The sequence below is a fragment of the Mastomys coucha genome, unplaced genomic scaffold (genome assembly GCF_008632895.1).
Source record: "Mastomys coucha isolate ucsf_1 unplaced genomic scaffold, UCSF_Mcou_1 pScaffold23, whole genome shotgun sequence".
Classification (NCBI taxonomy): Eukaryota; Metazoa; Chordata; class Mammalia; order Rodentia; family Muridae; genus Mastomys; species Mastomys coucha.
The window spans coordinates 61,903,607-61,927,060 of record NW_022196906.1 but is presented as its reverse complement, the minus strand read 5'-3'; the positions used below and the strand labels follow the sequence as shown (position 1 = coordinate 61,927,060).

The window sequence follows — 23,454 nt, the reverse complement described above, 5'->3', positions numbered from 1 at the left end:
AGTATCCTAGTGTCCCCCTGCCCCATCCCTTTGTCTCAGTGCATTATTCACCTGGCTTTCCTAGAAGCCATACCCAGTTTGTAAACAGACTGCAGGTGAAACACACCCAAACCACTGTATTCTAGAAAGGCTGGTGACCCCTGGCCTCCCTCATTCCAGGAAAAAATGAAAGGCAAGAACAAGTTGGTTCCCCGCCTCCTGGGCATCACCAAGGACTCCGTCATGCGTGTGGACGAGAAGACCAAGGAGGTGCTTCAGGAGTGGCCGCTCACCACAGTCAAGCGCTGGGCAGCTTCACCTAAGAGCTTCACACTGGTAGGAATAACCAGGCACTGAGGGGACTGGTATGGTCCTGGGTGGTATTAGAGGGCAACCTGTGGGTGTTATTCATCTTAAAAGGACAGCATGGAGAGAGAAGGTGGCACAGTGCTCAGGTATAGTGGGTGCTGGAGCAGAAGTAAGGGGCTAAGCAGCACTGGGATTCTCCACACACTGCTTCTTCTCACATGTTGTGCCCCAGTCCTCTGGGAGCTCATGGACGGGAATGTGGTGCTCGCCAGGACTCTCAACTGCCTGCTCCTCATGATACCTCTTGTATATCCTGAAAGGAAACTAAGGTTCATGTGTGATCCTCCTCAGAATTGTGTTTCCCAGCCTGCCTAGGAAGAATACAGACTGTATGGAAATGTTGTAGGAACAGCAGACATCTAGGGTAATACTAAACTCTACTATGTCACTTCTTTGCTGTGTGACCTTGTTCAAATTACCTTTCCTCTCTCGGCTCCAATTTCCCCAGCTTAAAATGAGATAGTAGTAACGGCTTCATGATTTCTAGAACTGGCTGAGAGGATAGGACAGCATAAAATTCATAGAGGGTAAATGACTATCCCAGGCTTTCTGACCTCTACTCCCCTTCTCAACTTCAAATTTTACTGTTAACAGAATACAACTATGTAGCCAGTTAGGGACACATTTACATGTAAATTCTGAAAATATGAGTAGTTTGTCAAGCAAGAAGAAGAATTTTAAAAGTACTGGAAGTTGTTAACTACAGACTAAAGTCTTTGGAATCTCTATTTTCATGCAGCCATTGTAAAATAAGACATTTTTTTAAAAATATAAAGGAGTTTAGAAAGAATGATTGGTTACTGTTCTTGTTGCTGTAATAAAATACCTTGACCAAAAGCAACTTCAGTCCATTGTTGCAGACAAGGCAAGGCAGAAACTTAAAAGTAAGACATGCACAGTCAAGAGCAGAGAGAGCAAACACATGGAACCTTGCTTACTTGCTCTTGACTGCTTTCTCTACTCTTGTACTGCTCAGGACCTAGGGAATGCTACTTCCCACAGTGGGCTGGGTCTTCCTATAGCAATTAACAATCAAGGCAGTTCCCCACAGACATGCTCGCAGGCCAATTCAATCTTGGTAATTTCCTAATTAAAGCTGTGTTTTCAGGTGACTCTATCTTGTGTCAAGTTGACAGTTAAATGTGGGGCTAGAGAAACTTGGTGAGGACCTAGGTTGGATTCCCACCTCCCACATGGTAATTCACAACAATGTGTGAACTGCAGTTCTGAAAAATCTGATGCCTTCTTCTGACCTCCAAAGGCACAAAGCACTCACATGATACACATATATACATGCAGGCAAACTACCTACACGTAAAATGAAATAAATAAATCTCTTTTAAAAGTTTAAAGCAAATAAATAAATACATAAATAAATAAAACTGACTTGCACAGTCATATAATTTGATCATAGAATGATAAAGCCAAGCTAGTTGAAAGGAATGCTTAGAATCTGCACCTTCCATAGTCCGCTCTATCTGGATGAACCCTACATAACCCCCAAAACATGGGTGTCCATTTTCAGAGAGCCATGTCTGTCCTTTTCTTCCATTGTGAGAAGTAATGGAGTATTATTAAATTTTAAAATTGGTATATATATATGCATGATATTTAGGAATACTAGAAGAAAATGCTTTGAGACTTCAGAGCGGTATTTTGGGAAAGGATTTTTAAATTATGACATCAGTAATCTTTAGCCTGTTTAAGCACAATACCTCCATTCCTGTTAACTTCTAGAAAAAAATCTAAGCAGCTGTGTGAGTAGCAACTATTCAGTTGTATAAAGCTTTCAAGTCTTTAGTTAGTGATTGTTTTCTTTATTGTTGTATGGATAAAGATGGTTTATATTTAAAAGAAAGAAAGAATGGCAGGCAGCAATAGGTAAGTTGAGGGGAATTATTTTTGTTATGCCTCTTTTAATACTATAGTTGGTCTATCCAAGGTAGTTCTAAGTATTTTTAAAAAACAAAATTTTATTTTAAAAATAGGAAATATTTATAACAAACTTGGTAAATGACCTCAGCCCAAAGACAGAATTGTATATTGACATTTCCATTGAGATGTGAAGTTAGGTAAGACTTCTCAGAAGGAATTCTCTTGGCTTTATTAATCTCCCATTCTCTGGCGCTTTCCCCGCTGACTGTCTGGGATTGATTTCTGCTTTGGTTCTCTCATGGTCAGTTGTTCGCAGATCTCCCTGTTGTCTTTCTGTTATTGATTTTCAGTTTGATTCCATTATGGTCAGAGAACATGCTGAGGACGCTTTCAGGGTTTGGGGTTTTATTTTGCTTTTCCTTTTAAGCTGTTATTTCATGTGCGTGAATGTTTGCCTGCATATAATTACACATCTGAGGTGTGCCTGATGCTCACAGTAGCCAGAAGAGGGCACTAGATCCTCAAGAACTAGAAACCCAAGATGGTTGTGAACCACGTGTGAATGCTGGGGAACCAAATCCAGGTTCTCTGCAAGAGTATCCAGTGCTCCTAACCACTGAGCCATCTCTCTAGCCTTTACCTTACCTCCATTTATTTGTTTTGAGACAGGTACTCACTATGTAGCTTTGGCTGGGCAGGAACTCACTAGTAGACCCGACTCACAGCTTCTGCCTGCCTCTGCCCCACAAGTGCTAGGATTTAGTGTGTGCCACCTGTGTGCCTCACTTTATCTTTCTGATACACTCAGGATCTGATGGTTTTCTTTGGGACAGCAGATAGCATTTCTCTACATTGCTTACTATTGCTTGGTGACCTTGATGGGAAGAAGCAGAAACCACCAAGCCTGTGACACTAGGGAGAAAGGGGAATCATACAGAAATTTACTGTGTTCATTGTTGAAATACAATCGCCCTTTTCCTCTACCTGGCATGTCTGGGGCCCACTGGTCTTCAGCTGCAGATGGGACTGCATTTCCTGCCTATTCTCCTGGTCCTCTGAAAAGTTTAGGCCTTTCAAGAATGGCTACTGCAAAGTATTCTGGCCCCTCCAGTTCTCTACTTGGGAGCTTATGGGGTGCAAAAGAAAGCCCAGGAGCACACCACATTAGGTCTCCTTTAGTCCTAAGGCTCCAGACCTGTCTGTCTACATTTACAGTTTTCAGAGCCCCTCCCCCTTTATTTTGACATGTATTTATGTGTGTGGGTAGGGGATGAGAAGGTAAAAAGACAACTTGCCAAAGCCAATTCTTTCTTTCCACCATCTGGATTACAGGGATTGAGTTCAGGTCTGAGGCGGGGAGGCCCCAGCTTTGTTTTGTTTTTTTATTTAATATCTACCATTGAATACATTTTTAGAGTTCATTTTTTCCTCAGAGTGGGGAACAGTGGAAAGTGAGCCATGTCATAGCTTTATAGCTGCTCTGTGTGACCTCATGGTGTTTGGTAGATCGAATGTAACTGTGTTTCTCCTAATGTGCTCTTTTAGGATTTTGGGGAGTACCAAGAAAGCTACTATTCAGTACAAACCACAGAGGGGGAGCAAATATCCCAGCTGATTGCAGGATACATTGACATCATCCTCAAAAAGGTATGTTGTGTTGAAGAAGACCAAGAAAATCAAGGCTACTTTGATAAAAGGCTCAATGACAAAAGCCATGTTAAATGGGGTCCTTATTTGAAATGGTTGAGTGACAGATTGAGTCTTCAGCATTAAGATTGCTTGTGTATGAGATCTCTGACCCAGGATCCTCCATCATGTCTGATTTTGCCACAGTAACATATCTGTTACTACTGGGTAAGGAGCAGTGGTCTGTATTCTAGTTCGATTTCCATTGCTATGATAAACACGCTTACCAAAAAGCAACTAAAGGAAGAAGGTTCATTTGGCTTCCGCTTCTGTTTGCAATCTGTCCTGCAGGGACGTATGGGTAGGAAGCCCAGAGGGAACCTGTAAGTCAGGCCCACATGCTATCTTTTATACACAGCATTCCCTCCAACCAGGGAGAGCACAACTAAGGAAAGAGAGTAGGAACCATGGAGGGAGGCTGCTTGATGGTTAGTATAGGCTCATGCTCGGTCATCCTTCTTATACAGCCCAGGAGACGGTACCACCCAGTTGGTTGGGCCTCCTAAGTCAGTTAACAATCCCAACATTCTTCTACAGGAATACCCACAGGTCACATTTTTCTAGGGAAAAAATCCCTCAAGTTGCGTCAGAGCTAGCTAGGACCATCTGTCCTGGTTCCTCAGAATCCACCATAGGTTCTTTGCTTTCCTTACTTTGTGGGCCCATGGTGGTGAACTAAAAGTGTGCATTGTGATTTTCATAAGTTTTTGTTCTTACCTAACATAATGATACACCACGTGCCATAATAGCATATAGAAAATCAGATGTTTTAAGGCTTCCCAATACAATTCATGCAAAAGTCATACTCTGCTAGGATGTCAATAAATGTACTTGACTTTTTGCTGGGTAAGTAATGATAAACACGAGGCTTGATATATTAGCATATTGAGTCAATGGATTTCTACTTTATTGGCATCATGCTTTTGTGTTTCTCTTATTAACTCTCCGGTGCTTGGAACTTGCAGTCAACTTGAGTATATATATTGTTTGTGCCCCTTCAAACGTTCTTTTCAGTGGTCCTGTGTTAAGACTTGCTGATGTTCCTTTGTGTCTGTTTTACCTCCAGAAACAAAGCAAAGACAGATTTGGGCTGGAAGGGGATGAGGAGTCAACTATGTTGGAAGAGTCAGTTTCCCCAAAAAAGTAAGTATCCAGGGTGCTAGGGATCTGCCTCCTCCTGAGGTGGCATGCTGATGGGTTCCTCAAGGCTTGCTCTTCTTCAGTCATGGCCCCTAGATGAGCCGTGCATGTGATACAGCTGTCCTGTGTGGGGACCCTGTGCAGAGCATGCTGTCCACCTCCATCTTAGGAAGCAGTCGGCTTTCCTGGGTCCTGCTCAGCATCTCTGATGTAAATTTCATGGATCAGAGTATTACCTTGCAATCTGTAACTTGGCTTCTGCTTGATTCTGTCCTGGGATTTTGGAGGCTGGCCAGAGGTGTGGTTAGTATACATAAAGCCTACATACCACGCTCCTCTCAGAGATGCGAGGCAGCAGATAGACAGGGCTAGAGAGCTGGAGAGATGGTTCAGTGGTCATGACACTGGCTGCTCTTCCAGAGGACCCAGGTTCACCATGGCCAGGTCATGGCAACTTTACAACTGCCTATTATTCCAGTTTCAGGAAAATCCGTCACCCTCTTCTGGCTTCCACAGGCACCAAATGCAAGTGAGACACTGATACATGCAGGCAAAACGCTCATGCATATAAAATAATACACTGCTTTTAAAGAAAAAGGAAAAAAATTACTCATAGGAACCATGCTCAGAGCAGATCTGGGGGGTCTGTTCATTTGTGCTGGCCTCGAATTTTCTACCTCCACATGCCCGGATAGAAACCAGGAATCACAGTAGTATCACCTTGTTGCCTGTGGTTTCGATGATGGAGTCACAGACAATGCACACCAAACTCCAGCACGTTGTGTTTGCTATTGTAAAGATTCTTGTTATTTTAAATTCAAAACTTGAGGCTGGAAAAATGGCTTGGCGGTTAAGAGTGCTTGCTCCTCTTACAGAAGACCAAAGTTTGGTTCCCAGCTTGCACATTGAGCTACTCACAACCTCAAAGAACTGCATCTCCAAGGGATCTGACTTCCTCTTTCAGCCCTGCAGGCACTTGCACTAACCCCCCCACCCCACCCCCCATATACATACACTTAAAAATAAAATGAAATGTTTTGATTCATAACTCTTAGCTCCATTTATCAATGAAAAAACAGATTTAACAAAAATAAGAAATGTCTAGGAAGCACTGCTAGCTGAGAAATCTCTACAAACACCCTTACGATAAGCAGATCTGTGATAACTGCTTTTGCCTTTGTTTTTTATTCTGTGTGTCCAGCACGATCTCATTTGATCCCTACACAGCTCCTATGTAAGAGAACGGTAGATGTTGCCTCTCAGACCTTGGTTCCTTGTAAGTACACAGGTTGGAGCTAAGCTGGCCCCAGCACACTTCAAGGCTCTGATATGCCATGGAGGGGTCTCCCAAGTCCTCGGAATGACTAATGTCCACCAGACAGAAGTCTTAAGTTCCCATAAGAGTGGGATGTTTGTTTGATAGCATTGTTTCCACTTGTGCGTCCCGCAAAGAGGACCCAGTAGGCATGGGAGTGCAGCGTGCCAGGTCCCACTGTCTAGCCACTGAGATGTCTTTGTCATTAGTGTCTCATCATGGACCTACATTAGGACAAGCAGGAGGAGTGGTCCAGGTTGTTGGCTGAAGTGTAAGAAAGCATTCTCAGACCTTCTCTCCCTGGTGTCATCTACTCCGAACTCCTTTAAAAGGATGTTTTATATTTATTCTTTACACTTTTGGACAGATGTATTATTTCTTTTGATCGCATTCACCCCACATTCCCTTCTTATCCCACCTTTCTGGTCCCTGTGAACCCGCATTCCCTCTCAAGTCTCTCCTTTCAGGCCTTTTTGAATGATCTACTGATGTGAGGAAGGCTGCTTACATGAGCAGGGGTGTGAGGAATGTGAACTGTCTACTGTCTGTACCACCAAAGAAAAACAACTCTGCCACCCCCGGCAGGCGTCCACTCCCAAGGGCTCCTCAGCTGGCGGTCCACCCCATGCAAGAATGATGAGAGGCTCATGCTTGTGCATCCATTGTGCATTGGGCAGGCCTGCTGTGACTCGTGAGTGCAGCAGCCCACAGCATGTCCAGTAGGCAGCGTTTTACACCACTCCTCCCGTCTGCTTGCGTTTTTACATTCTTTCCTCCTCTGCTTCCATGATGTTCTCTGAGCCTTGCCCCTAAACAAGGGCCGAGATGATGTAGATGTTCTTTGTAGGCTTGAGTGCTGGATAGTTGAATATTCTCTGCGCTCCAAGCTATCGGGACCCTTCATAAACCACCACCCGCCTCAGCTCATGTTTTTTTGACTCTCTCCAGATGTCTGTTGCTTGAGATGCTAACTTGGTTAACTTGGTTAAAGAGCCTGCCTCTTGGTATAAAATTCTTTTTTACCTCTTCAGGGGCGCCTGTATTCCCCAGACCTTCCTTGTGGCTTCTCCACTAGGTTCCTGAGGAAGAACTGCCCTCTCTCTAGCTCCTTCCTTATACATGGATAAAGTCCTTTATACTTACCACTCATTCTAAAAATCTTAAGAAGGGGTGTGTGTGTGTGTGTGTGTGTGTGTGTGTGTGTGTGTGTGTGTGTGTGTGTGTCCTAACCTCTGGCTGGAATCTTTTGGTAAAGATGAACGTCTCTCAAGCCACCGGAGATGGCAGACGCCCTCGTGGTCAGTAGACTTAAACTTGTGAGGTGGTTTCCTTTAAATTTATTTGCACATTTTTTTTTCAAGAATAGATGATCGCTGCCTAGAATGGAAACGTGTTGGATAATGTTCTTTCCATATGATTGAACAAGTGATAGGCAGAGTATCCTAACCTTCCCTCAAATAGTCACTATTATAGGACTGTCATTTGTTTTGTTCTAAGAGCAAATGAATTGTATAATACCAGGACACTACCAATGGAGACACTGAACACTGGTCCTGACTGGATTCATCTGAGGTGCTTCCACTGAGCATCTCAGTGTCGCTCTTCATTCCAGGCCCACCGTGTGTGTTTTTGAAGTGGCCTCCACAATCTCGGGCAGTGTGCATTTTTGATGTCTTCTCACTGTACTGTACTGCATGTGAGCGTCTGCCTCCCACTGACCAGCCACTTCTCTCACAGATCTACCATCCTACAGCAGCAGTTCAACCGGACTGGGAAGGCAGAGCATGGCTCGGTGGCACTGCCAGCTGTCATGCGCTCTGGCTCCAGTGGGCCCGAGACCTTCAATGTTGGCAGCATGCCATCACCACAGCAGCAGGTCATGGTCGGACAGATGCACCGAGGACACATGCCTCCGCTGGTGAGACTTCCTGATCACTTGTCTGTTAACCTCTGGGCCCCTAGAGATGGTGACAGGTTCTATGAGGGAACCCTCCACCTCCCATCTGAGCCACAAGTCAGTGGTGCATTCCTGTGATTGAATGGCTAATTGCCCTTTTCTAGAATCAGTGGCTAGAGAGTGAAAGACCTTGTATTTAACTACATTTCTCATTGCAATTACAAAATACCCGACAAAAGCAACTCCTAGGAAGAAGTATATGTTTTGGCTCACACGTTGAGAGGACGGTCCATTGTGATGAAAAGGAGGTTGGCCAGTGTGAGGCAGCCAATCATGCTGTGCATCACCTTCTGAAGCACAGAGAGGTGAATGCCGGTGCTCACCTTTCTCTTTAACATAGTCCAAGATCCCACCCTGTGGAATGGTACCTCTCACATTTAGAGTGGGTCTTCCTGCCTAGATGTTAACCCAAGCTAGAAACTGGTCTTCCCTCACAGACCTGTCTAGAGGCTGGTTTCTAAGGTATTTCTTTATTCAAGTTGCCAATAAAAATTAACCACCACGAACCTCTTTGTGCTGTAGAAACAAACCCTTTGCCCCTACAACAGCCTCAAGCTGACTGGCCCTGATACCCTCTTAAATGTGGGAAATGGGCCAGTCATCTATGATCTACCTTTGTAGCCTCGTCTTGTTGAACCCTTTCTAATTCTTCTGATTCAGTACCGTTCAGGCCTGCCTTGGGAGCCCCTCACTATTGGGCTAGTTTTGAGAACTCGAGAATATCAAAGTTGGGAATTCATTCAACTGTAAAAATAACATGTTGGCTGTCAGCTTGGGGGGACTCCCAGAGTATGATCAAGAATCCTCCTTATCAAACAGCATCTGTGTTCCGTGTGTGAGATCTTTTATCCACAGTACTCAGATCAACTGTATCCCCCCTGAACTCCCCGGTGAAGCCACTCATCAGCCTTCTTGTCTGCTAATTAGGCTCTCCACACCCTTCTGATTATAAGCCTTTCACTGCAATCACCTTCGCTTTGTGTTCTATTAATATAATGTGCTATTTCTAGCCCTCAGGTTGAAATGGGAGCTAGTTCAGGAGCGTAATGAGATGTGCTCTTGACTGAGAAGGTTTAGTTTTGTTCTGTTTTGCAAGGAGGCCCTGTCAGTCCCCAGGTTCTGCTCACCACCCTGTGTTCATCTGCCTTTGCAGACTTCAGCACAGCAAGCCCTGATGGGGACCATCAACACAAGCATGCACGCTGTCCAGCAGGCTCAGGATGACCTCAGCGAGCTCGACTCACTGCCACCTCTCGGCCAAGATATGGTAAATATCTATCAGTGCTTCTCATCCTGTGTCTCTGGCCTCTTTCAGAATGAAGTTATGTGCTTGGTTGGATTTGGCTGGGTGAAGCTGTCTCCAGCTAGCTGATAAAGAAATCTATGTGTTTTGGTGTATGTTGGGTCTTTGATTCTCTATTGTACTTATAGATAAAGAGAACAGCTGGGCTTAGACCCTGGAGCCCACTGATTCCAGCTCCTCTATTCACTGCTGTATGAATCTGGGTGTCTTACCCCCTCAAGTCGTTCCCCTGTCATCTGGCAAGAAAGCTGATGGGAAGGGATGATGATCTGATTCTTAGCATGAACATCTAATAAGAGCTCAACTCTGGTAGCTGGCTTGTCATTTTAAATACTACCAATAGTTCTCAGATTTCAGTATGCAATGGGACCTCATGGATGGCTTGTTAAAACTTATCTCTGGGCCCTAGCCATCATGTTCAATTGTGTTCTGCTCTTAGCATATGTTTTTCATCTAGTGGGTATGGGGTGGGGCCCAGACTATGTGTTTGCAACACATTCCCAGGGATACTGATGCTACTGTCTGGGTATTTTGTGTTGTGTGGACCACTGGGTTAGCTATAGTGCTGCTGAGGGTTACAATGGGGTGAGGTAATGAGCCCCAAGGCCCTCTGGTAGCTTCTGCTGCTGCAGCACAGAATCACTTCATGCCTCCTACGTCAGGCTGTGGTCTGCAGGACAGCAGCACTGAGATCATCCAGATTCTTAGGAGAGAAGCAGAAATCACAGGCCACTGGCAGCATCCAATGTCACGGTGCCTGTTAGCGGGCTGTCCCTGTGATTTGTAGGCACGCTAAACTTTGAAAAGCACCAACTAGCAAGATTACTCCCCAACACCACACCACCACTGCCTTCTTCTACCCTCCCCTTTCTCTGCACCTGACTCACCCACAGAGCATCACAGATAAATGTCAGGTTACACAAATCAGTCTCTGTGGGCAGGCCTGGGCATCAGCAGGGGGTTGGTTGGTTTTTGTTTTCCTCTTCATATCTATCTAGATAATTTCGTATCTAGATCTAGATATCTATAGATACAGAGATACAGGTATAGTTTTTTGTTTTTGTTTTTTTACTTTCCATTCTGATTGCATCTTCCCTGTCCCTCCTCTCCTCCAAGTCCTTCCCTCTCACCTTCCCTACCTACCCTCCCCCCATCCTCAGAAAAGGGGAGGACTCCCCTGGGTATCTATCTGCCTTGGCATATCAAGTTGCAGTAGGACTAGGGACATCTTCTGTGGTGGCTAGGCAAAGCAGCTCAGTTGTGGAAAAGGGTTCCAAAGGCAGGCAACAAAGACAGAGGCAGCCCCTCCTCCAGCTGTTAGGAGTCCCACATGAAGACTGAGTGAGATGCACAACAACTATTACATGTGTGCCAAGGCCCTGGGTCCATCCCATGCATGATCTCTGTTTGGTGGTTCAGTCTCTGGGCCCCTCTGGGCCCAGGTTAGTTGATTTTGTATGCTTTCTTATGATATTCGTGACCTCTCTGGCTCCTTCCATCCTTCCCTCCCCACTCTCCCATAGAATTCCCCAAGCTCTGTCTAATGTTTGGCTATGGGTCTCTGCATCTGTTTCTACCAGTTGCTTAGGTGAAGCATCTCAGATGAAAGTTATGCTAGGCTCCTGTCTGCAGGTATAGCAGAATTTCATCAATAGTGTCAGGGGTGGTCTCTCTCTCATGGCATGGCTCTCAAGCTGGGCCAGTAATTGATTGGCCACTCCCTCAATTCCTGCTTCATCTTTGTCCCTGCCAATCTTGTAGGCACGACAAATTGTGGGTCTAAGGTTTTGTGGCTGTGTTGATGTCACAGTCCCTCCATTGGAAGTCTCTTCTGGTTACAGGAGATAGCTGGTTCAGGATCCATATGCTCCATTACTGGGAGTCTTAGGTAGGGGCACCCTCATAGATTCCTAGGAGTTTCTATTGTTCTAGGTTGTCCCAGAGATACCTCCTCACCAATTCTAGTTCTCTCTTCCCATACCTTCTCCCTCCATCCTCTGTCCTTGATCCCTTCCGTCCCCACCTCTCCCCCACTCAATCCCACCCCCATCTACTCCCAACATCCATCCTATTTCCCCTTCTCAGTGAAATTCGAATGTCGCCCTCCCACCCCCCGGACCCTCCTTGTTGCTTCATTTCTTTGGGTCTGTGGACTGTAACATGGTTATCCTGTACTTTATGGCTAGTATATACTTATGAGTGAGTATATATCATGTTCTGGTGTGCAGTCATGGTAAAACAACAACAACAACACTGCTATAAGATAGGCATTGCAGGGCTAGAACTGAGATGCGTTCTGCAGTTTTGTCTCATTGAGTGTGATCACTCTTTCAAAGCTGTCCCTGAATGTTGCTTTCTATCTCTATACTGGTGTGTGTGGAGGTTGTTATTGCCCTCATACCACTTCTTTCAAGTACCTGGATTCCATATATATATCAGGGAACTCCAGAATAGGAATTAATAAGTTGGCTTCTCTATCCAGAACACTTGGGAGATAGCTTTAAAATATGTGGAGGTAACTGTCCCAGTTCACCCATTCTTGAACAGTTAGGGTGCACTAAGATAATAGATGACTTCCCTAAGCCTGAGCCTAGATCAATGTCTTACCTGCAGGTCATCATTATCAATATAAATACTAGCAGGCATATCCAAACTTTTAACACAAGTGAGTTACAAAACAATAATTGATAAATAAATCACACATACAAATCTCATAATGTTTTAGCTAAATTTACATTTGTGTTGGGCTAACTATCATCAGTCCCTTGTAGCTGACAGTCTTCGGGTTGGACATATCTGAGGGGTTAAAACAAAATATAAGAGCTAGAAATGCCTTTTTAGTTTCTGTAGTAGGAGAAAGGTAAGGCCCAGGACCTGGGTATAATTTGCCATTATCTTGTCACCTGATAGAGGTAAAGCAGGCACAGAGCAAGAGACTTGACCCATCTTCACAGGTGTACTGAGGGAAAAAATGCCACCTGCATATAGCTGTGATATTTGATTTTCTTCATGATAGTCATGTCAATAGGAAACACTTCAGTGTTGGTCAAGAACCCTTGTGAGCTGACATGCCCAAAAGTTCTAACTCTGCTCCCTAAAAAAAGCAAAGTGAAAATTACTACCAAGTGTTAGTATAAGTAGCAAGTTATTATGTGACATTGGGTTTATTAATATACCCTAATTACATATAATAATGGGTTTCATTGTGAAATGTTCATGCATATATGTAATATCCTTTGATCATATTTGCCCCACATTGCCCCTCCATTCTCCTCTCATTCCTGTTGGACTCATTCATTACTTGGTCATCTTATTGATATTGTTGTATGAACCAGTGAACTTAATCTCAGTTAATCATACATAGGAGCACGTGTGAGGGGTTATGTAAGAGCTCCTTATTGGTAGCAACAGCACTAAAGAAAATGCCTCTCCTCTTCCAGCAACCTGTAACTGCCTGGTTGGGCAGTATTGGGGCAAGGCCTTGTGAGTCTTTGTAGTCTCCCTGATGGGCCCAATCTTGTACAAATCTGCTGAAAGTCCCAAGAGAGTCATGGTCACATCATGCCCAGAGAACAGCATACTACAGCACTCTACTTCTCTTGCTTTTCTATTGCTATGACCCCATGGCCAAAGGAATTTATAAAAGAAAACATTTAAATAGGCTTATGGTTTCAGAGAGTTAGAGTCCATGATGTCAGAATGAGTGCATAGTACAGGAACCCCGGAAAACTTCATCTTGCTCTGCAAGCAAGAGGTTGAGAGAGGCTCTTTCAGTCTCTTGAACCTTCAAAGCCCACCTCAGTGACACATCTTCTCCAACAAGGGCAGGCCTCTTAACCCTTTCTTAACGGTTCTGCCAACTGGGGATTGGGAATTCAAACATTCGAGCCTATGGGGGACGTTCTCAATCAAACCAGCATGGCACTCTTCTCTCCAGCTTTTACAGTTTTCCCTCCCCCTCTTCCGTGATATTCCCTGGGTCTTAGAGAAAGTGATAAAAGTGAACTTAGACTCTTTCTCAGCTGTCTTCATCTAGATATAGCCATATCAAATTATTTTTCCTAAGTGTTATACACATTTTTTTAAAAATTATTGTGTGAGATACAGAGAATGTCTATACCTTTCAGCATCTCTAAACACACAAGAAGCCTGTCCAGGATATTGTTTACGATGACTTGGGCATATTCAGTGAGGACCTAGGAAGGGGAGAGTACAGCCAAGTGCTGGTCTAATTATATGGCTTAACTTTCCTGGTCTCCTGGGCAATTCAGTGCTGTGATTGTGTTGTTCCATTGTCTGACTTTACAGGCATCTAGGGTATGGGTTCAGAACAAAGTGGATGAATCCAAGCATGAAATCCACTCTCAAGTTGATGCTATCACAGCTGGGACAGCTTCAGTTGTCAATCTCACGGCTGGTAAGTCCCTGAGTAATTTATGCTGTGTATGTTTGTGTGTGAGTGTGTGTATGTGTGTGTGTGTGTGAGAGAGAGTTTGCATTCTTTCATTGAAGCAACAGATTCCTATACTGTAAGAAGACAGGCTCATGTTAGATATCTGGCCCACTTTAAGCATTTGCTTGAAATGATCCAAGATAAATGTAAGAAACATCTTAGTTCTGTTTGTTGATGTCAGGTATCATTAAAGAGAACCTGCTTAGTGTTCCTTACTGTCTGTCAGCATGTGAACATACTTGAAAGTCTTTGAGGGCAGTTTCTCCTTTGGAGAGTTTACAGTGTAGAAAGGATCTGGAAATGTCAAACATCCATCCTTTGCCTATCTGGTCCAGTAGTTGTGTCTTCTTGGGTGGCCTGACTCCCAGCCTCACACTGTCTGGTGAGAACCAGAAAATACCTGGGCTTTTGTCTGCAGTGTACCAGTCTTTCCAGGAGCAGAGTGACCCCTGGACTGGGGTCGTGGGATGAAGATGCATGCTTCAGAATTTGACTAGTGTATATCTGTGTGTCGGGGTCAGAGAACAACTTTAGATGTGTCTCCTCAAGCAGTCCTTTTTGTGTTGAGATGGGTATCTCCTTGGCCTGAAACTCTGCAAGTAATTGGGACCAGCTGGCCAGCAGGGCCAGGGTCTATCTGACACCCCCCGTCCCCCATCAGCACGGCCATTACAAGTTTAGACCACCATGACTTTTTTTTTATTTTGGTTCAGGTTTTATTTGAACTTGGGTCTTTATATTTGCAAGGAAAATGCTTTGAGTTTTTCTTTTAGTTTTTAGTTACATTTACATCAGAGTGAAGTGGGGTTACACACATGTGCCACAGTGCACGTGTGGAGGGCAGAGGATGAGTTTAGGGAGTTAGATCTCTCTTTTTCATCATTATGCTGTGGGGGACCAATACAGGTTGTCAGACCTGTTAAGCACCTTTACATATATGTGTGTGTGTGTGTGTGTGTGTGTGTGTGTGTGTGCATATATATACATACACACACTTATAATTTCATATCTGAGTATACTATATTTTCATCATTTCCAACCCTACCCCCAACTCCAGTTCCTCTAGTCCCCTTTGCTTTGGAATTCTAAAGGACCCTTGGTTCACTGTTTCAGTATGTGAGACCTCCAGGTGAGAGGACCTTATTGAAGACCTTGGAGTCAGGGTGATGTCCATTTCACTGAGCTCCTCAGAATTCTGTATTGATACCTGCATGGTGGGGCACAGGTGCCTGCCTACCTCCTGCCAAGCTAGGCCCTCCTCGTCTGTCACCACTCTCCTTTGGTCTTGGTCTCAGGTGACCCCGCCGACACTGACTACACAGCTGTGGGCTGTGCAATCACTACAATTTCTTCCAACCTGACCGAAATGTCCAAGGGGGTCAAGCTGCTGGCAGCCCTCATGGACGATGATGTGGGCAGTGGGGAGGACCTTCTCAGAGCTGCCAGGACCCTCGCCGGGGCCGTGTCTGATTTGCTGAAGGCTGTGCAGCCTACTTCTGGAGAGGTGAGCCCTAAGGACACTCAGTTGCACTCAGATGAGACATGTGTATCTCTTCACATCTTTGGAGCTCTGGCTCACCCTGAGAAAATATCACAGGGTAGAATGGAGAGTTATTGAAGTGGGTCAGATCCTGTGGTTCAACACTTGGAGTGTGGAGAGAGTGCTCCTAGCAGAAAGCCATTCCAACTAGTACACAAAGGGCATACCTACAGGTTTGCAACTGAACTTCTGTATAAACAGCATTGTTCTAATTGTGCAAGACCTATTCATTGGAAATTTCAAGCGCATCCGCCTGTTAATGGTTGGTGAGAATTTCTCTGCATCTCACCAGGATTTACTTTTTTTCCCTCCTATCTGGCATACACAATGGAGATCTTCATTTGTGTGGAGGAGGAGCTGTTCTGTTGGATTCCTCACTAGACTGATACGTGGTGAGGCGTGGGAAGAAATTCATCTTCGTTCAAACCAGATCGTGTTTTCTGTTTGTAGCCTCGACAGACTGTTTTGACTGCTGCCGGAAGCATTGGCCAAGCCAGTGGAGATCTCCTGAGACAGATCGGAGAGAACGAGACAGATGAGAGATTCCAAGTAAGACATCTGCCGCTCCCCAGTCTTGGAAATGTGTCTGAGTAAGGAGTCTGACCTCACAGGGAGGATGTATCAGAGCACAAGCCTGGTCTTCCTGGGGTTGTTGAGAGTAAGAGCCAAGGACGTGATTTGAGCAGGGAGGTCTTTTAGTGTCAATTAAAGGTATCTAATTTTAACAGGGAAAAAAAAAACAGGTCACTGATATTATGTATCCTCCTCTAAAACACTTGGCCTTTCTGGTTGTTCACCAGTTTCTTGGACATTTTATAAACATAAAAGTGGATACAGTAATTGTGAATCCCTTCGCATTGGTCACCCAACCTCCATACTCACCATTCTCAGCAAATCTTGTTTTATTCTGTGGGGAGTGGCTTTCAATGGACTTGCACTTTTTGTTGTGTTTTTATTTTATTTTGTTGTGTTGGGCTGTTGGTGTGCTTGCATGTATGAGTGAGTGAGTGAGTGTGTGTGTGTGTGTGTGTGTGTGTGTGTGTGTGTGTGTATGTGTGTAGGCCAGAGGTCAGCCTCTGATGTCATTTCTCAGGATACTGTCCATTTTGTTTTGGTTTTTGAGATAGTTTCTCACTAGGACCTGGGAATTATTGATTGAGGCAGGCTGACTTGAAGTCAAGCCCCAGAGATCTGCCTCTCTCAGTCTCCCCAGTACTGCGGTTACAAGCGAATACCACTTTGCACACTGAGCTGTATCTCCAACTCTGGCCTTTACTTTTTTTTTTTTTTTTTGGTTGGTTGGTTTTTTGTTTTGTTTTGTTTTGTTTTGTTTCCGAGACAGGGTTTCTCTGTATAACTCTGGCTGTCCTGGAACTCATTTAGTAGACCAGGCTGGCCTTAAACTCAGAAGTCCGCCTGCCTCTGCCTCCCAAGTGCTGGGGTTAAAGGTGTGCGCCACCACTGCCCGGATTTGGCCTTTACTTTTAAAGAAGTGTTTTCTATATTATTGTATTTCTTAAGCTAGGATCTGGGTATTTAATTCAGGCTAGTCCAACAAGCACCTGGTGCCTGAGCTCAGATCTTGCCATGTAGGAAGGCTGAGAGTTTGGGTGGGACCCTGACTGAGAAGTCATTTTTGTGATCCTTACTTTTCAGTACTAGAGTCTTACACCACCCGGCCTCTGCTGAGCAGCTGTTGCTACTGTTTGCAGCTGTCCTGATTCCCTGCCAGTTTCACCACATTGAAGCTAAGACAGTACTAAAGCTTGTCTGCTCCCTCCTAACCCCACCCCACAGTAAAGTGTTAAGACTGAGGCTCTGGGCCAGGATGCACTCTGCTCATATACTTGGGGGCCAGAAACCCTTATTCCTCTTTAAAGTCTCTGATTTTGCAAGTAATACGTAAATTCATCCCAATTAGAATATTCAATTTCTAAGCCCCCAGAAGGATTCCCTTATTCAAATCTATCAAATTCATTGTATGATGATTCAGTTGAATTTCACTACACTTTACTTTTTATTTATTTTATTTTTAATTTATGTAAATGTGTGTGTGTGTGTGTGTGTGTGTGTGTGTGTGTGTGTGTGTGTTTATACATGTGCATGAGGGGTACCCTTCAGAGGCCAGAAGAAGGTATCAGATCCCAGATCCCCTGGGGGTTGAGTTACGGTCAGTTTTGAGCCACTCAGAATGTGTGGTGGGATCTGAACTCAGGTCCTCTACAAGCACTCTGGACCACCTGGCTGTTTTCAGCCCCTATATTTCAGTCTTTGCAGGGTGGTCTTGGGTAGCATGAGCTGGCTGCAGGCTCCCGCTGTATCTGAGGCTCACGTTGAACTTCTGTTGGTCCTGCCTTCATCTCCTACATGCTGTGATTATCTGTGCCTTCCACTGCGCTTTGAGTATATGGTGTTGGGAATTGAGCACAAATCTTCATGCATGTTAGGCAAGCATTCTACCAACTAAGCTATATCTCCAACCCTGGCCTTTACTTTAAAAAAAAATTTTTTTTCTAAATTATTGTATTGTAATGCAATATGTCACTATATGGGAAACACTGATGTAGAGGTCAGAAATCACAAAATTTCAAATGTATAAGAACTGACATCACATATACCACCAAACTCAGAAAAAATATTGTTTAAAAAATTTATTTTTTTAAAAAGCTTGTCTGTTTGTATGTTTAAATGCTCTTCATGCACCACTGTACTCCAGAGAGGGTATCAGATCCCGTTATAGATGTTGTGAACTATTATGTGGCTGCTGGAAATTGAGCTCAGGTCTGGAAGAGCAGACAGTGCTCTTAACCACTGAGCCATCTCTCTTACTGAAAAAAAAACAGACTTCTTTTTATCAACTGTTTGATACCCTAAATGCATCCTTCCCACAATGCAAGAGGGTGCCTTTTTTGCTATCTCCTTTGACTACCTCTTAATTGGTCAGTGACATCATAATATTTTCTAGAAAAAGATCAAACACCTTCCGCCCCCCCCCTTAGTCCCCCAGGCATTCTGGTTTTTTACCTCATGGGTGACCATTTTGCATGACACTTATCTTAATTAGGGTCACTATTACTATGACAACACACCATGACCAAAGCAACTTGGGAAGGGAAGGCTTTATTTGGCTTATGCTTTCACACTGTAGTCTGTCATTGAAAGAAGCCAGGACAGGAACTCTTAACAGGGCAGGAACCTGGAGGCAGGAGCTGCTGCAGAGGCCATAGAAGGGTGCTGCTTACTGGCTTGCTCCATTGCCTTGCTTTCTTATAGAAGTCAGGACCACCAGTCCAGGGATAATGTCATCCATCATGGGCTGGGCTCTCCCTCATCAATTACTAATTAAGAAGATGTCTTACAGCTGGATCTGATGGAGGTGTTTTCTCAATTGAGGTTCCCTCCTTTCAGATCACTATAGCGTGCGTCAGGTTGACATAAAACTAGCCAGGAGAGGCAGAGGCAGGCAGATTCCTGAATTCAAGGCCAGTCTGGCCTACAGAATGAGTTCCAGGACAGCCAGGGCTACACAGAGAAACCCTGTCTTGAAACAACAAAACAAAACAAAACAAACAAACAGAAAAAACCCAACCAAACAAAAAAATAGCCAGGATACCATTTATTCTAGAATTATAGAAGGAGGATGTCTCACATAGACTAAATCATGATTGTACGTGTGAAAGTGTAACGTACACTTTTGCCCGTAGAGGTATCTATGTCTCCTTCCTGCCTTTGTAATTGTGGTTCTAAGACCACAGGACCCATTCATGTCCTGAGGTTCAGTCCAATGTTCATGCAAGGTATAGGCTAGGTGCCAATCATAGCTTCCTGAAAGTCATTTCTATCCTGGGATTTCCAGGAACTGCTTCACTATGTAGAATTCACTGCCAACCGCATAACACACCCCACTGACCCCTGTCCCAGCCTGAGTCCCTTCCACATCTCCGTGCTATCATTGTGCTGCCCTTGCATATTATACCGTACAGACAATTCTCCTAGGCAGACCACTCTTAGGAATTTGGTCTATATTAGATTCAGCTGCTGTTACTAGGCTTCATTATCTTTACATACTCGATTTACTTTGCTCAGAAGTATTGCTTTTAGGGGGTGGGGAGACGGTTCAGTCGGTAATGAACTTGCCACCAGAGCGTGAGGACCTGAGTTGGATCCCCAGTGTTCATGTTTACAACTGTGCACACATAGCAGTATGGATTTGTAAAGTCAGGGCTGGGATGACAGAGACAGGAGAGTCCCCTGGGACTCACGGCCCAGCCAAATTTGGCAACCATATGGTCGGTGAGAAATTGTCTCAAAACAAGCAAAAAACAAGGTAGACAGCTTCTGAGGAATGGCACCTGAGCTTGTACATGGTCTCCATACGCAAGTGCACACCCAAAAAGCATGCTTTTGCCCACACTGAGGCTGATGGAGGCGGTGATCTGGATTCCCATGAGGCGTGTGACTTACCCTTGCAGTCTTCTGAAGCACTGCTTCCTCTCTCTTCCTCTGATGGATTGTTTCCACTGTGTTCAGATGCAGGCCCTGCCTCCTGCCTGTTCCTCTTTGGTCATGCTAGGAGGGAGATTCAGAGACAAGATGGAATGTTCCAGAGAGTGGGGTGTGTAGATGGGGACAGTGTGGTAGGACAGTCTTCCCCAGCCTCCCTCCTGCAGCCATGGAGCCACCTGGCATGGGATTTCCGCTCTGTTTTCCTCAGTCTTGAGTCCCATGGTGAAACTTCTCTTGGGTTCTCAATGTACTGCGTGTTCCCAGAGATGACAAGGATTTATTTCACACAAGCGCCACAATAGTGGGCTTATTGAGAAGTTTGACAAAGTCTAGCCAGCAGCTATCACTGCGTTATCCTGTTCTTTTCCTGACTATATTTGGACAAAATTAATAGAAAGAGAATTTCTTTCAGTGACTCGAACAAAGTCCTTTGTTACAATTGTGGTTGTGGGTGACCCATTCTTGGTCCCCGTGTGCAGGAATGCCCTGGTCAGCTTCTTGTTAGTAATTTGTGACATCCAAATTGCTTTTAATCTGAATTCAGAGGCAAATGTCCAAGATCCGTAGGGGTGGTAAGGGGTGGCACGCTGGGAACAATTCCTGGCAGGTGTGCACAAGCACAACAGACAAGCACCCCTCGGCTTCTGAAGGCTTCATGTTGTTTCACAGCTTTTTCTTGGACACCCAGGTACTGTCATAGTCCCATGAAAGGCTGCGGTAAATGGATCCTTTAAGGACATTAGGTTTTGTCTGTTTTAAAATCAAATTCTTTTTCTTTTCTTCATTTTATTCCATTTGTGCATGTGTACCTATGTATGTGTTTATGGTGTGTGTGTGTGTGTGTGTGTGTGTGTGTGTGTGTGTGTGTGTACATGCTTACCAATTCACCACTGCATACATGTGGAGGTCAGAGACAACTTGGGAAGTCCGTTCTCCAACCATGTGGACCCCAAAAAACAAACTCTAGTCATGAGGCCTAACAGTCAGTGTCTTTTCCCTAAGCAGCCATCTCTCCAGCCCTCAAGGCCACTTCTTTTAGGTCATTTACCACTTTTAGAGTTGCCTGTGTCGAATGTATTCTTCACTGCTGTAAACTACATGGGCTGGACACACTTTCCAATATATTTTCTCATAAAATCTCTATTGTAAAGAGCCGATGGGTACCCTTGACGTTTAGAACCAAGTGTGCTTTTTTTATATATATATATATATTATCTGATGAATAACTGAAGACTTCTGACCACATTTCCTCTGGAGAAAAGCCTTGATATGCTTGCTCAGAGTAACAATGGCTTGGATGTTAGGGAAGACATTTCTAAATCAACTAAGGTGCTCCCAGTATTTTCGGGACTGAGGTAAATTAAGTGTAAAAAGTGGCTCTTCCTTAGGTCACACAGATGGGTGACAGAGCTGGTGGTCCAAATCAGTGGATTGTCCCTCCTGCAGACAGAATGCCTCTCATAAGCTGAACTTTAAATTCTCGCAGTCCTAGCAGCTGTAGTTAGACATGGTTGTTGTTTTGTTACAGGGTTTCGTGTCACCTAAGCTGTCCTAACAATTAGACTAGCCCAAGATGACCTTGAAGTTCAAGTCCCCTGACCCACCTCCCAAGTGCTGGGATTACTGGCAGGCACCACCATAACTAGTTCATAGGCATGGTACCCAGGACTTCATATCTGCCGGGCAAGCAGTGTGCCAACTGAGGCCTGCCCCTGCTCCTCGGCACCTTGCCAAAGTTAATTTATGCAAGTTCTCTTCTACTTTGCATAATCCAGTCCCTATGTTGAAGGTTCCGGAAGCTGAGAATATGTCCAGAGTAGTCTTTGGCTTTCCAGCTGTAGGAACTGGTGCCGGGAATTAGCCTGTGCATGTCCTACGTTGCCCTCTGGAGGCAGAGGGACCGCTGACATTTGGATCATAACTCAGATGCTCGTACAAGCTAAGCATCCAAAAGATTAATTTTCAATTTACTCTGGGGCATGATGATTTGGAAGCCATGATTTAATGCCTATCTGTTGCAGTACTGGTAGTATCTGAGTATCTCTTCAGCTTCTCCTGATGTCACACATCCATCAAACATACAAGAGTCAAGGATCAGTGTGAGACCATGAATGTGAATCACCAGTTAAATCCTTCCTGTTTCCTCTGTTTCATTTTTTTTATCTTGGTGCTTTCTTTGTATGTGGTATTTGGAGGACCTGTCTATCTGTTTATACGTGTATGTGCCTGTGCTTGTTTGGTAGCCATGCACATATGCATGCACGTGTGCGACGGAGTTCAGTGTCAAATATCTCCCTCAGTCACTCTGCACCACACTTTTTCAGACAGAGTCTGCCTCTGGATCAGATGCTCACTGGTTAGAGGAGGCTGCCTGACCAGTGAGCTCTAAGGATCTGCCTCTCTCTGGCCCGACACGTGCAATTTGCCAGTGGCTTTTTTCTTTTTTAATGTCCTGGGGATCCAGCCTCAGGTCCTGCTGCTTGCACTTCATTGTCTGGGTCATCTCCCCAGCCCTGACCTGTTTTATGCTGAAAACCTGTGTTACTCAGGGTCTCCAGGGATACATTTTGTTACCAAAATAAAAGGTTTTTTACTTAGTTTCTTGTAAGGATGGATTGTCCTTTCAAAAAATAAAGGGGAAAAAAAATCAAGATAATGAACATAAAAAAAACCAAATGGAATTTTAATAGAAAGGTTGGGTGCACTCCACAAAGTTTTAGTGTTTGAAGGGTGATAATAAATAGCTTTGGTCCCCCTTTTCTTAGGATGTTTTAATGAGTCTAGCTAAAGCTGTTGCCAACGCTGCTGCCATGTTAGTACTCAAGGCGAAGAATGTGGCCCAGGTGGCTGAAGACACCGTCCTACAGAACAGGGTGATCGCTGCAGCCACCCAGTGTGCCCTCTCCACCTCACAGCTTGTGGCATGTGCTAAGGTAAGCCAGTTGGCGTGCCAGCCCGCCCTACAGTGCCATACACTCTCACCTGGCACCAGTTGTTAAGTAGCCTGAGCTCTACGGCTTGCTTCAGATGTCTTCTTTTGGGGGACATGAATAAGATTTTTGTTTTGGTTGATTGGTTGCTTGGTTGGGTTTTTGAGTTTTCCTTGTTATTTTTATTCATTTATTTATTTATTTATTTTATTTATTTGCAAGGGGTTGGTGATAAAGACAGGTCTTACTGTGTATCTTAGTTCTCCTGGAACTATTAGGAGGCCAGGCTGGCCTTGAGCTCAGAGAAACCTGTCTACTTCTCTCTCCCAAGTACTAGAATCAAAGTTGTGCACCAGCACCATCAGCCAGATGTGACAGGACCTTAGTAGAAGCACTCTAAT

General features: G+C 44.5%; 1 protein-coding gene and 1 long non-coding RNA gene across 5 annotated transcripts in view; one reads left to right on the top strand and one right to left on the bottom strand.

The window, feature by feature from the left end:
* Tln2 (talin 2) overlaps positions 1 to 23,454 on the top strand; it is a 413,098-nt gene that overhangs the window by 257,640 nt on the left and 132,004 nt on the right. For all 4 annotated transcript variants that reach the window (XM_031343921.1, XM_031343919.1, XM_031343920.1 and 1 more), the window contains 9 exons: positions 160 to 315; positions 3,769 to 3,870; positions 4,976 to 5,052; positions 8,102 to 8,282; positions 9,475 to 9,588; positions 13,933 to 14,041; positions 15,373 to 15,581; positions 16,068 to 16,166; positions 22,889 to 23,056. In XM_031343921.1, the coding sequence (XP_031199781.1) occupies positions 160 to 315; positions 3,769 to 3,870; positions 4,976 to 5,052; positions 8,102 to 8,282; positions 9,475 to 9,588; positions 13,933 to 14,041; positions 15,373 to 15,581; positions 16,068 to 16,166; positions 22,889 to 23,056 (1,215 nt within the window). The remainder of the gene's footprint in view (positions 1 to 159; positions 316 to 3,768; positions 3,871 to 4,975; positions 5,053 to 8,101; positions 8,283 to 9,474; positions 9,589 to 13,932; positions 14,042 to 15,372; positions 15,582 to 16,067; positions 16,167 to 22,888; positions 23,057 to 23,454) is intronic.
* The window catches only part of LOC116072451, a 30,141-nt gene continuing 21,466 nt past the window's right edge, over positions 14,780 to 23,454 (bottom strand). The window contains exon 4 of the long non-coding RNA XR_004111458.1: positions 14,780 to 16,124. This is a non-coding gene — a long non-coding RNA (uncharacterized LOC116072451). The remainder of the gene's footprint in view (positions 16,125 to 23,454) is intronic.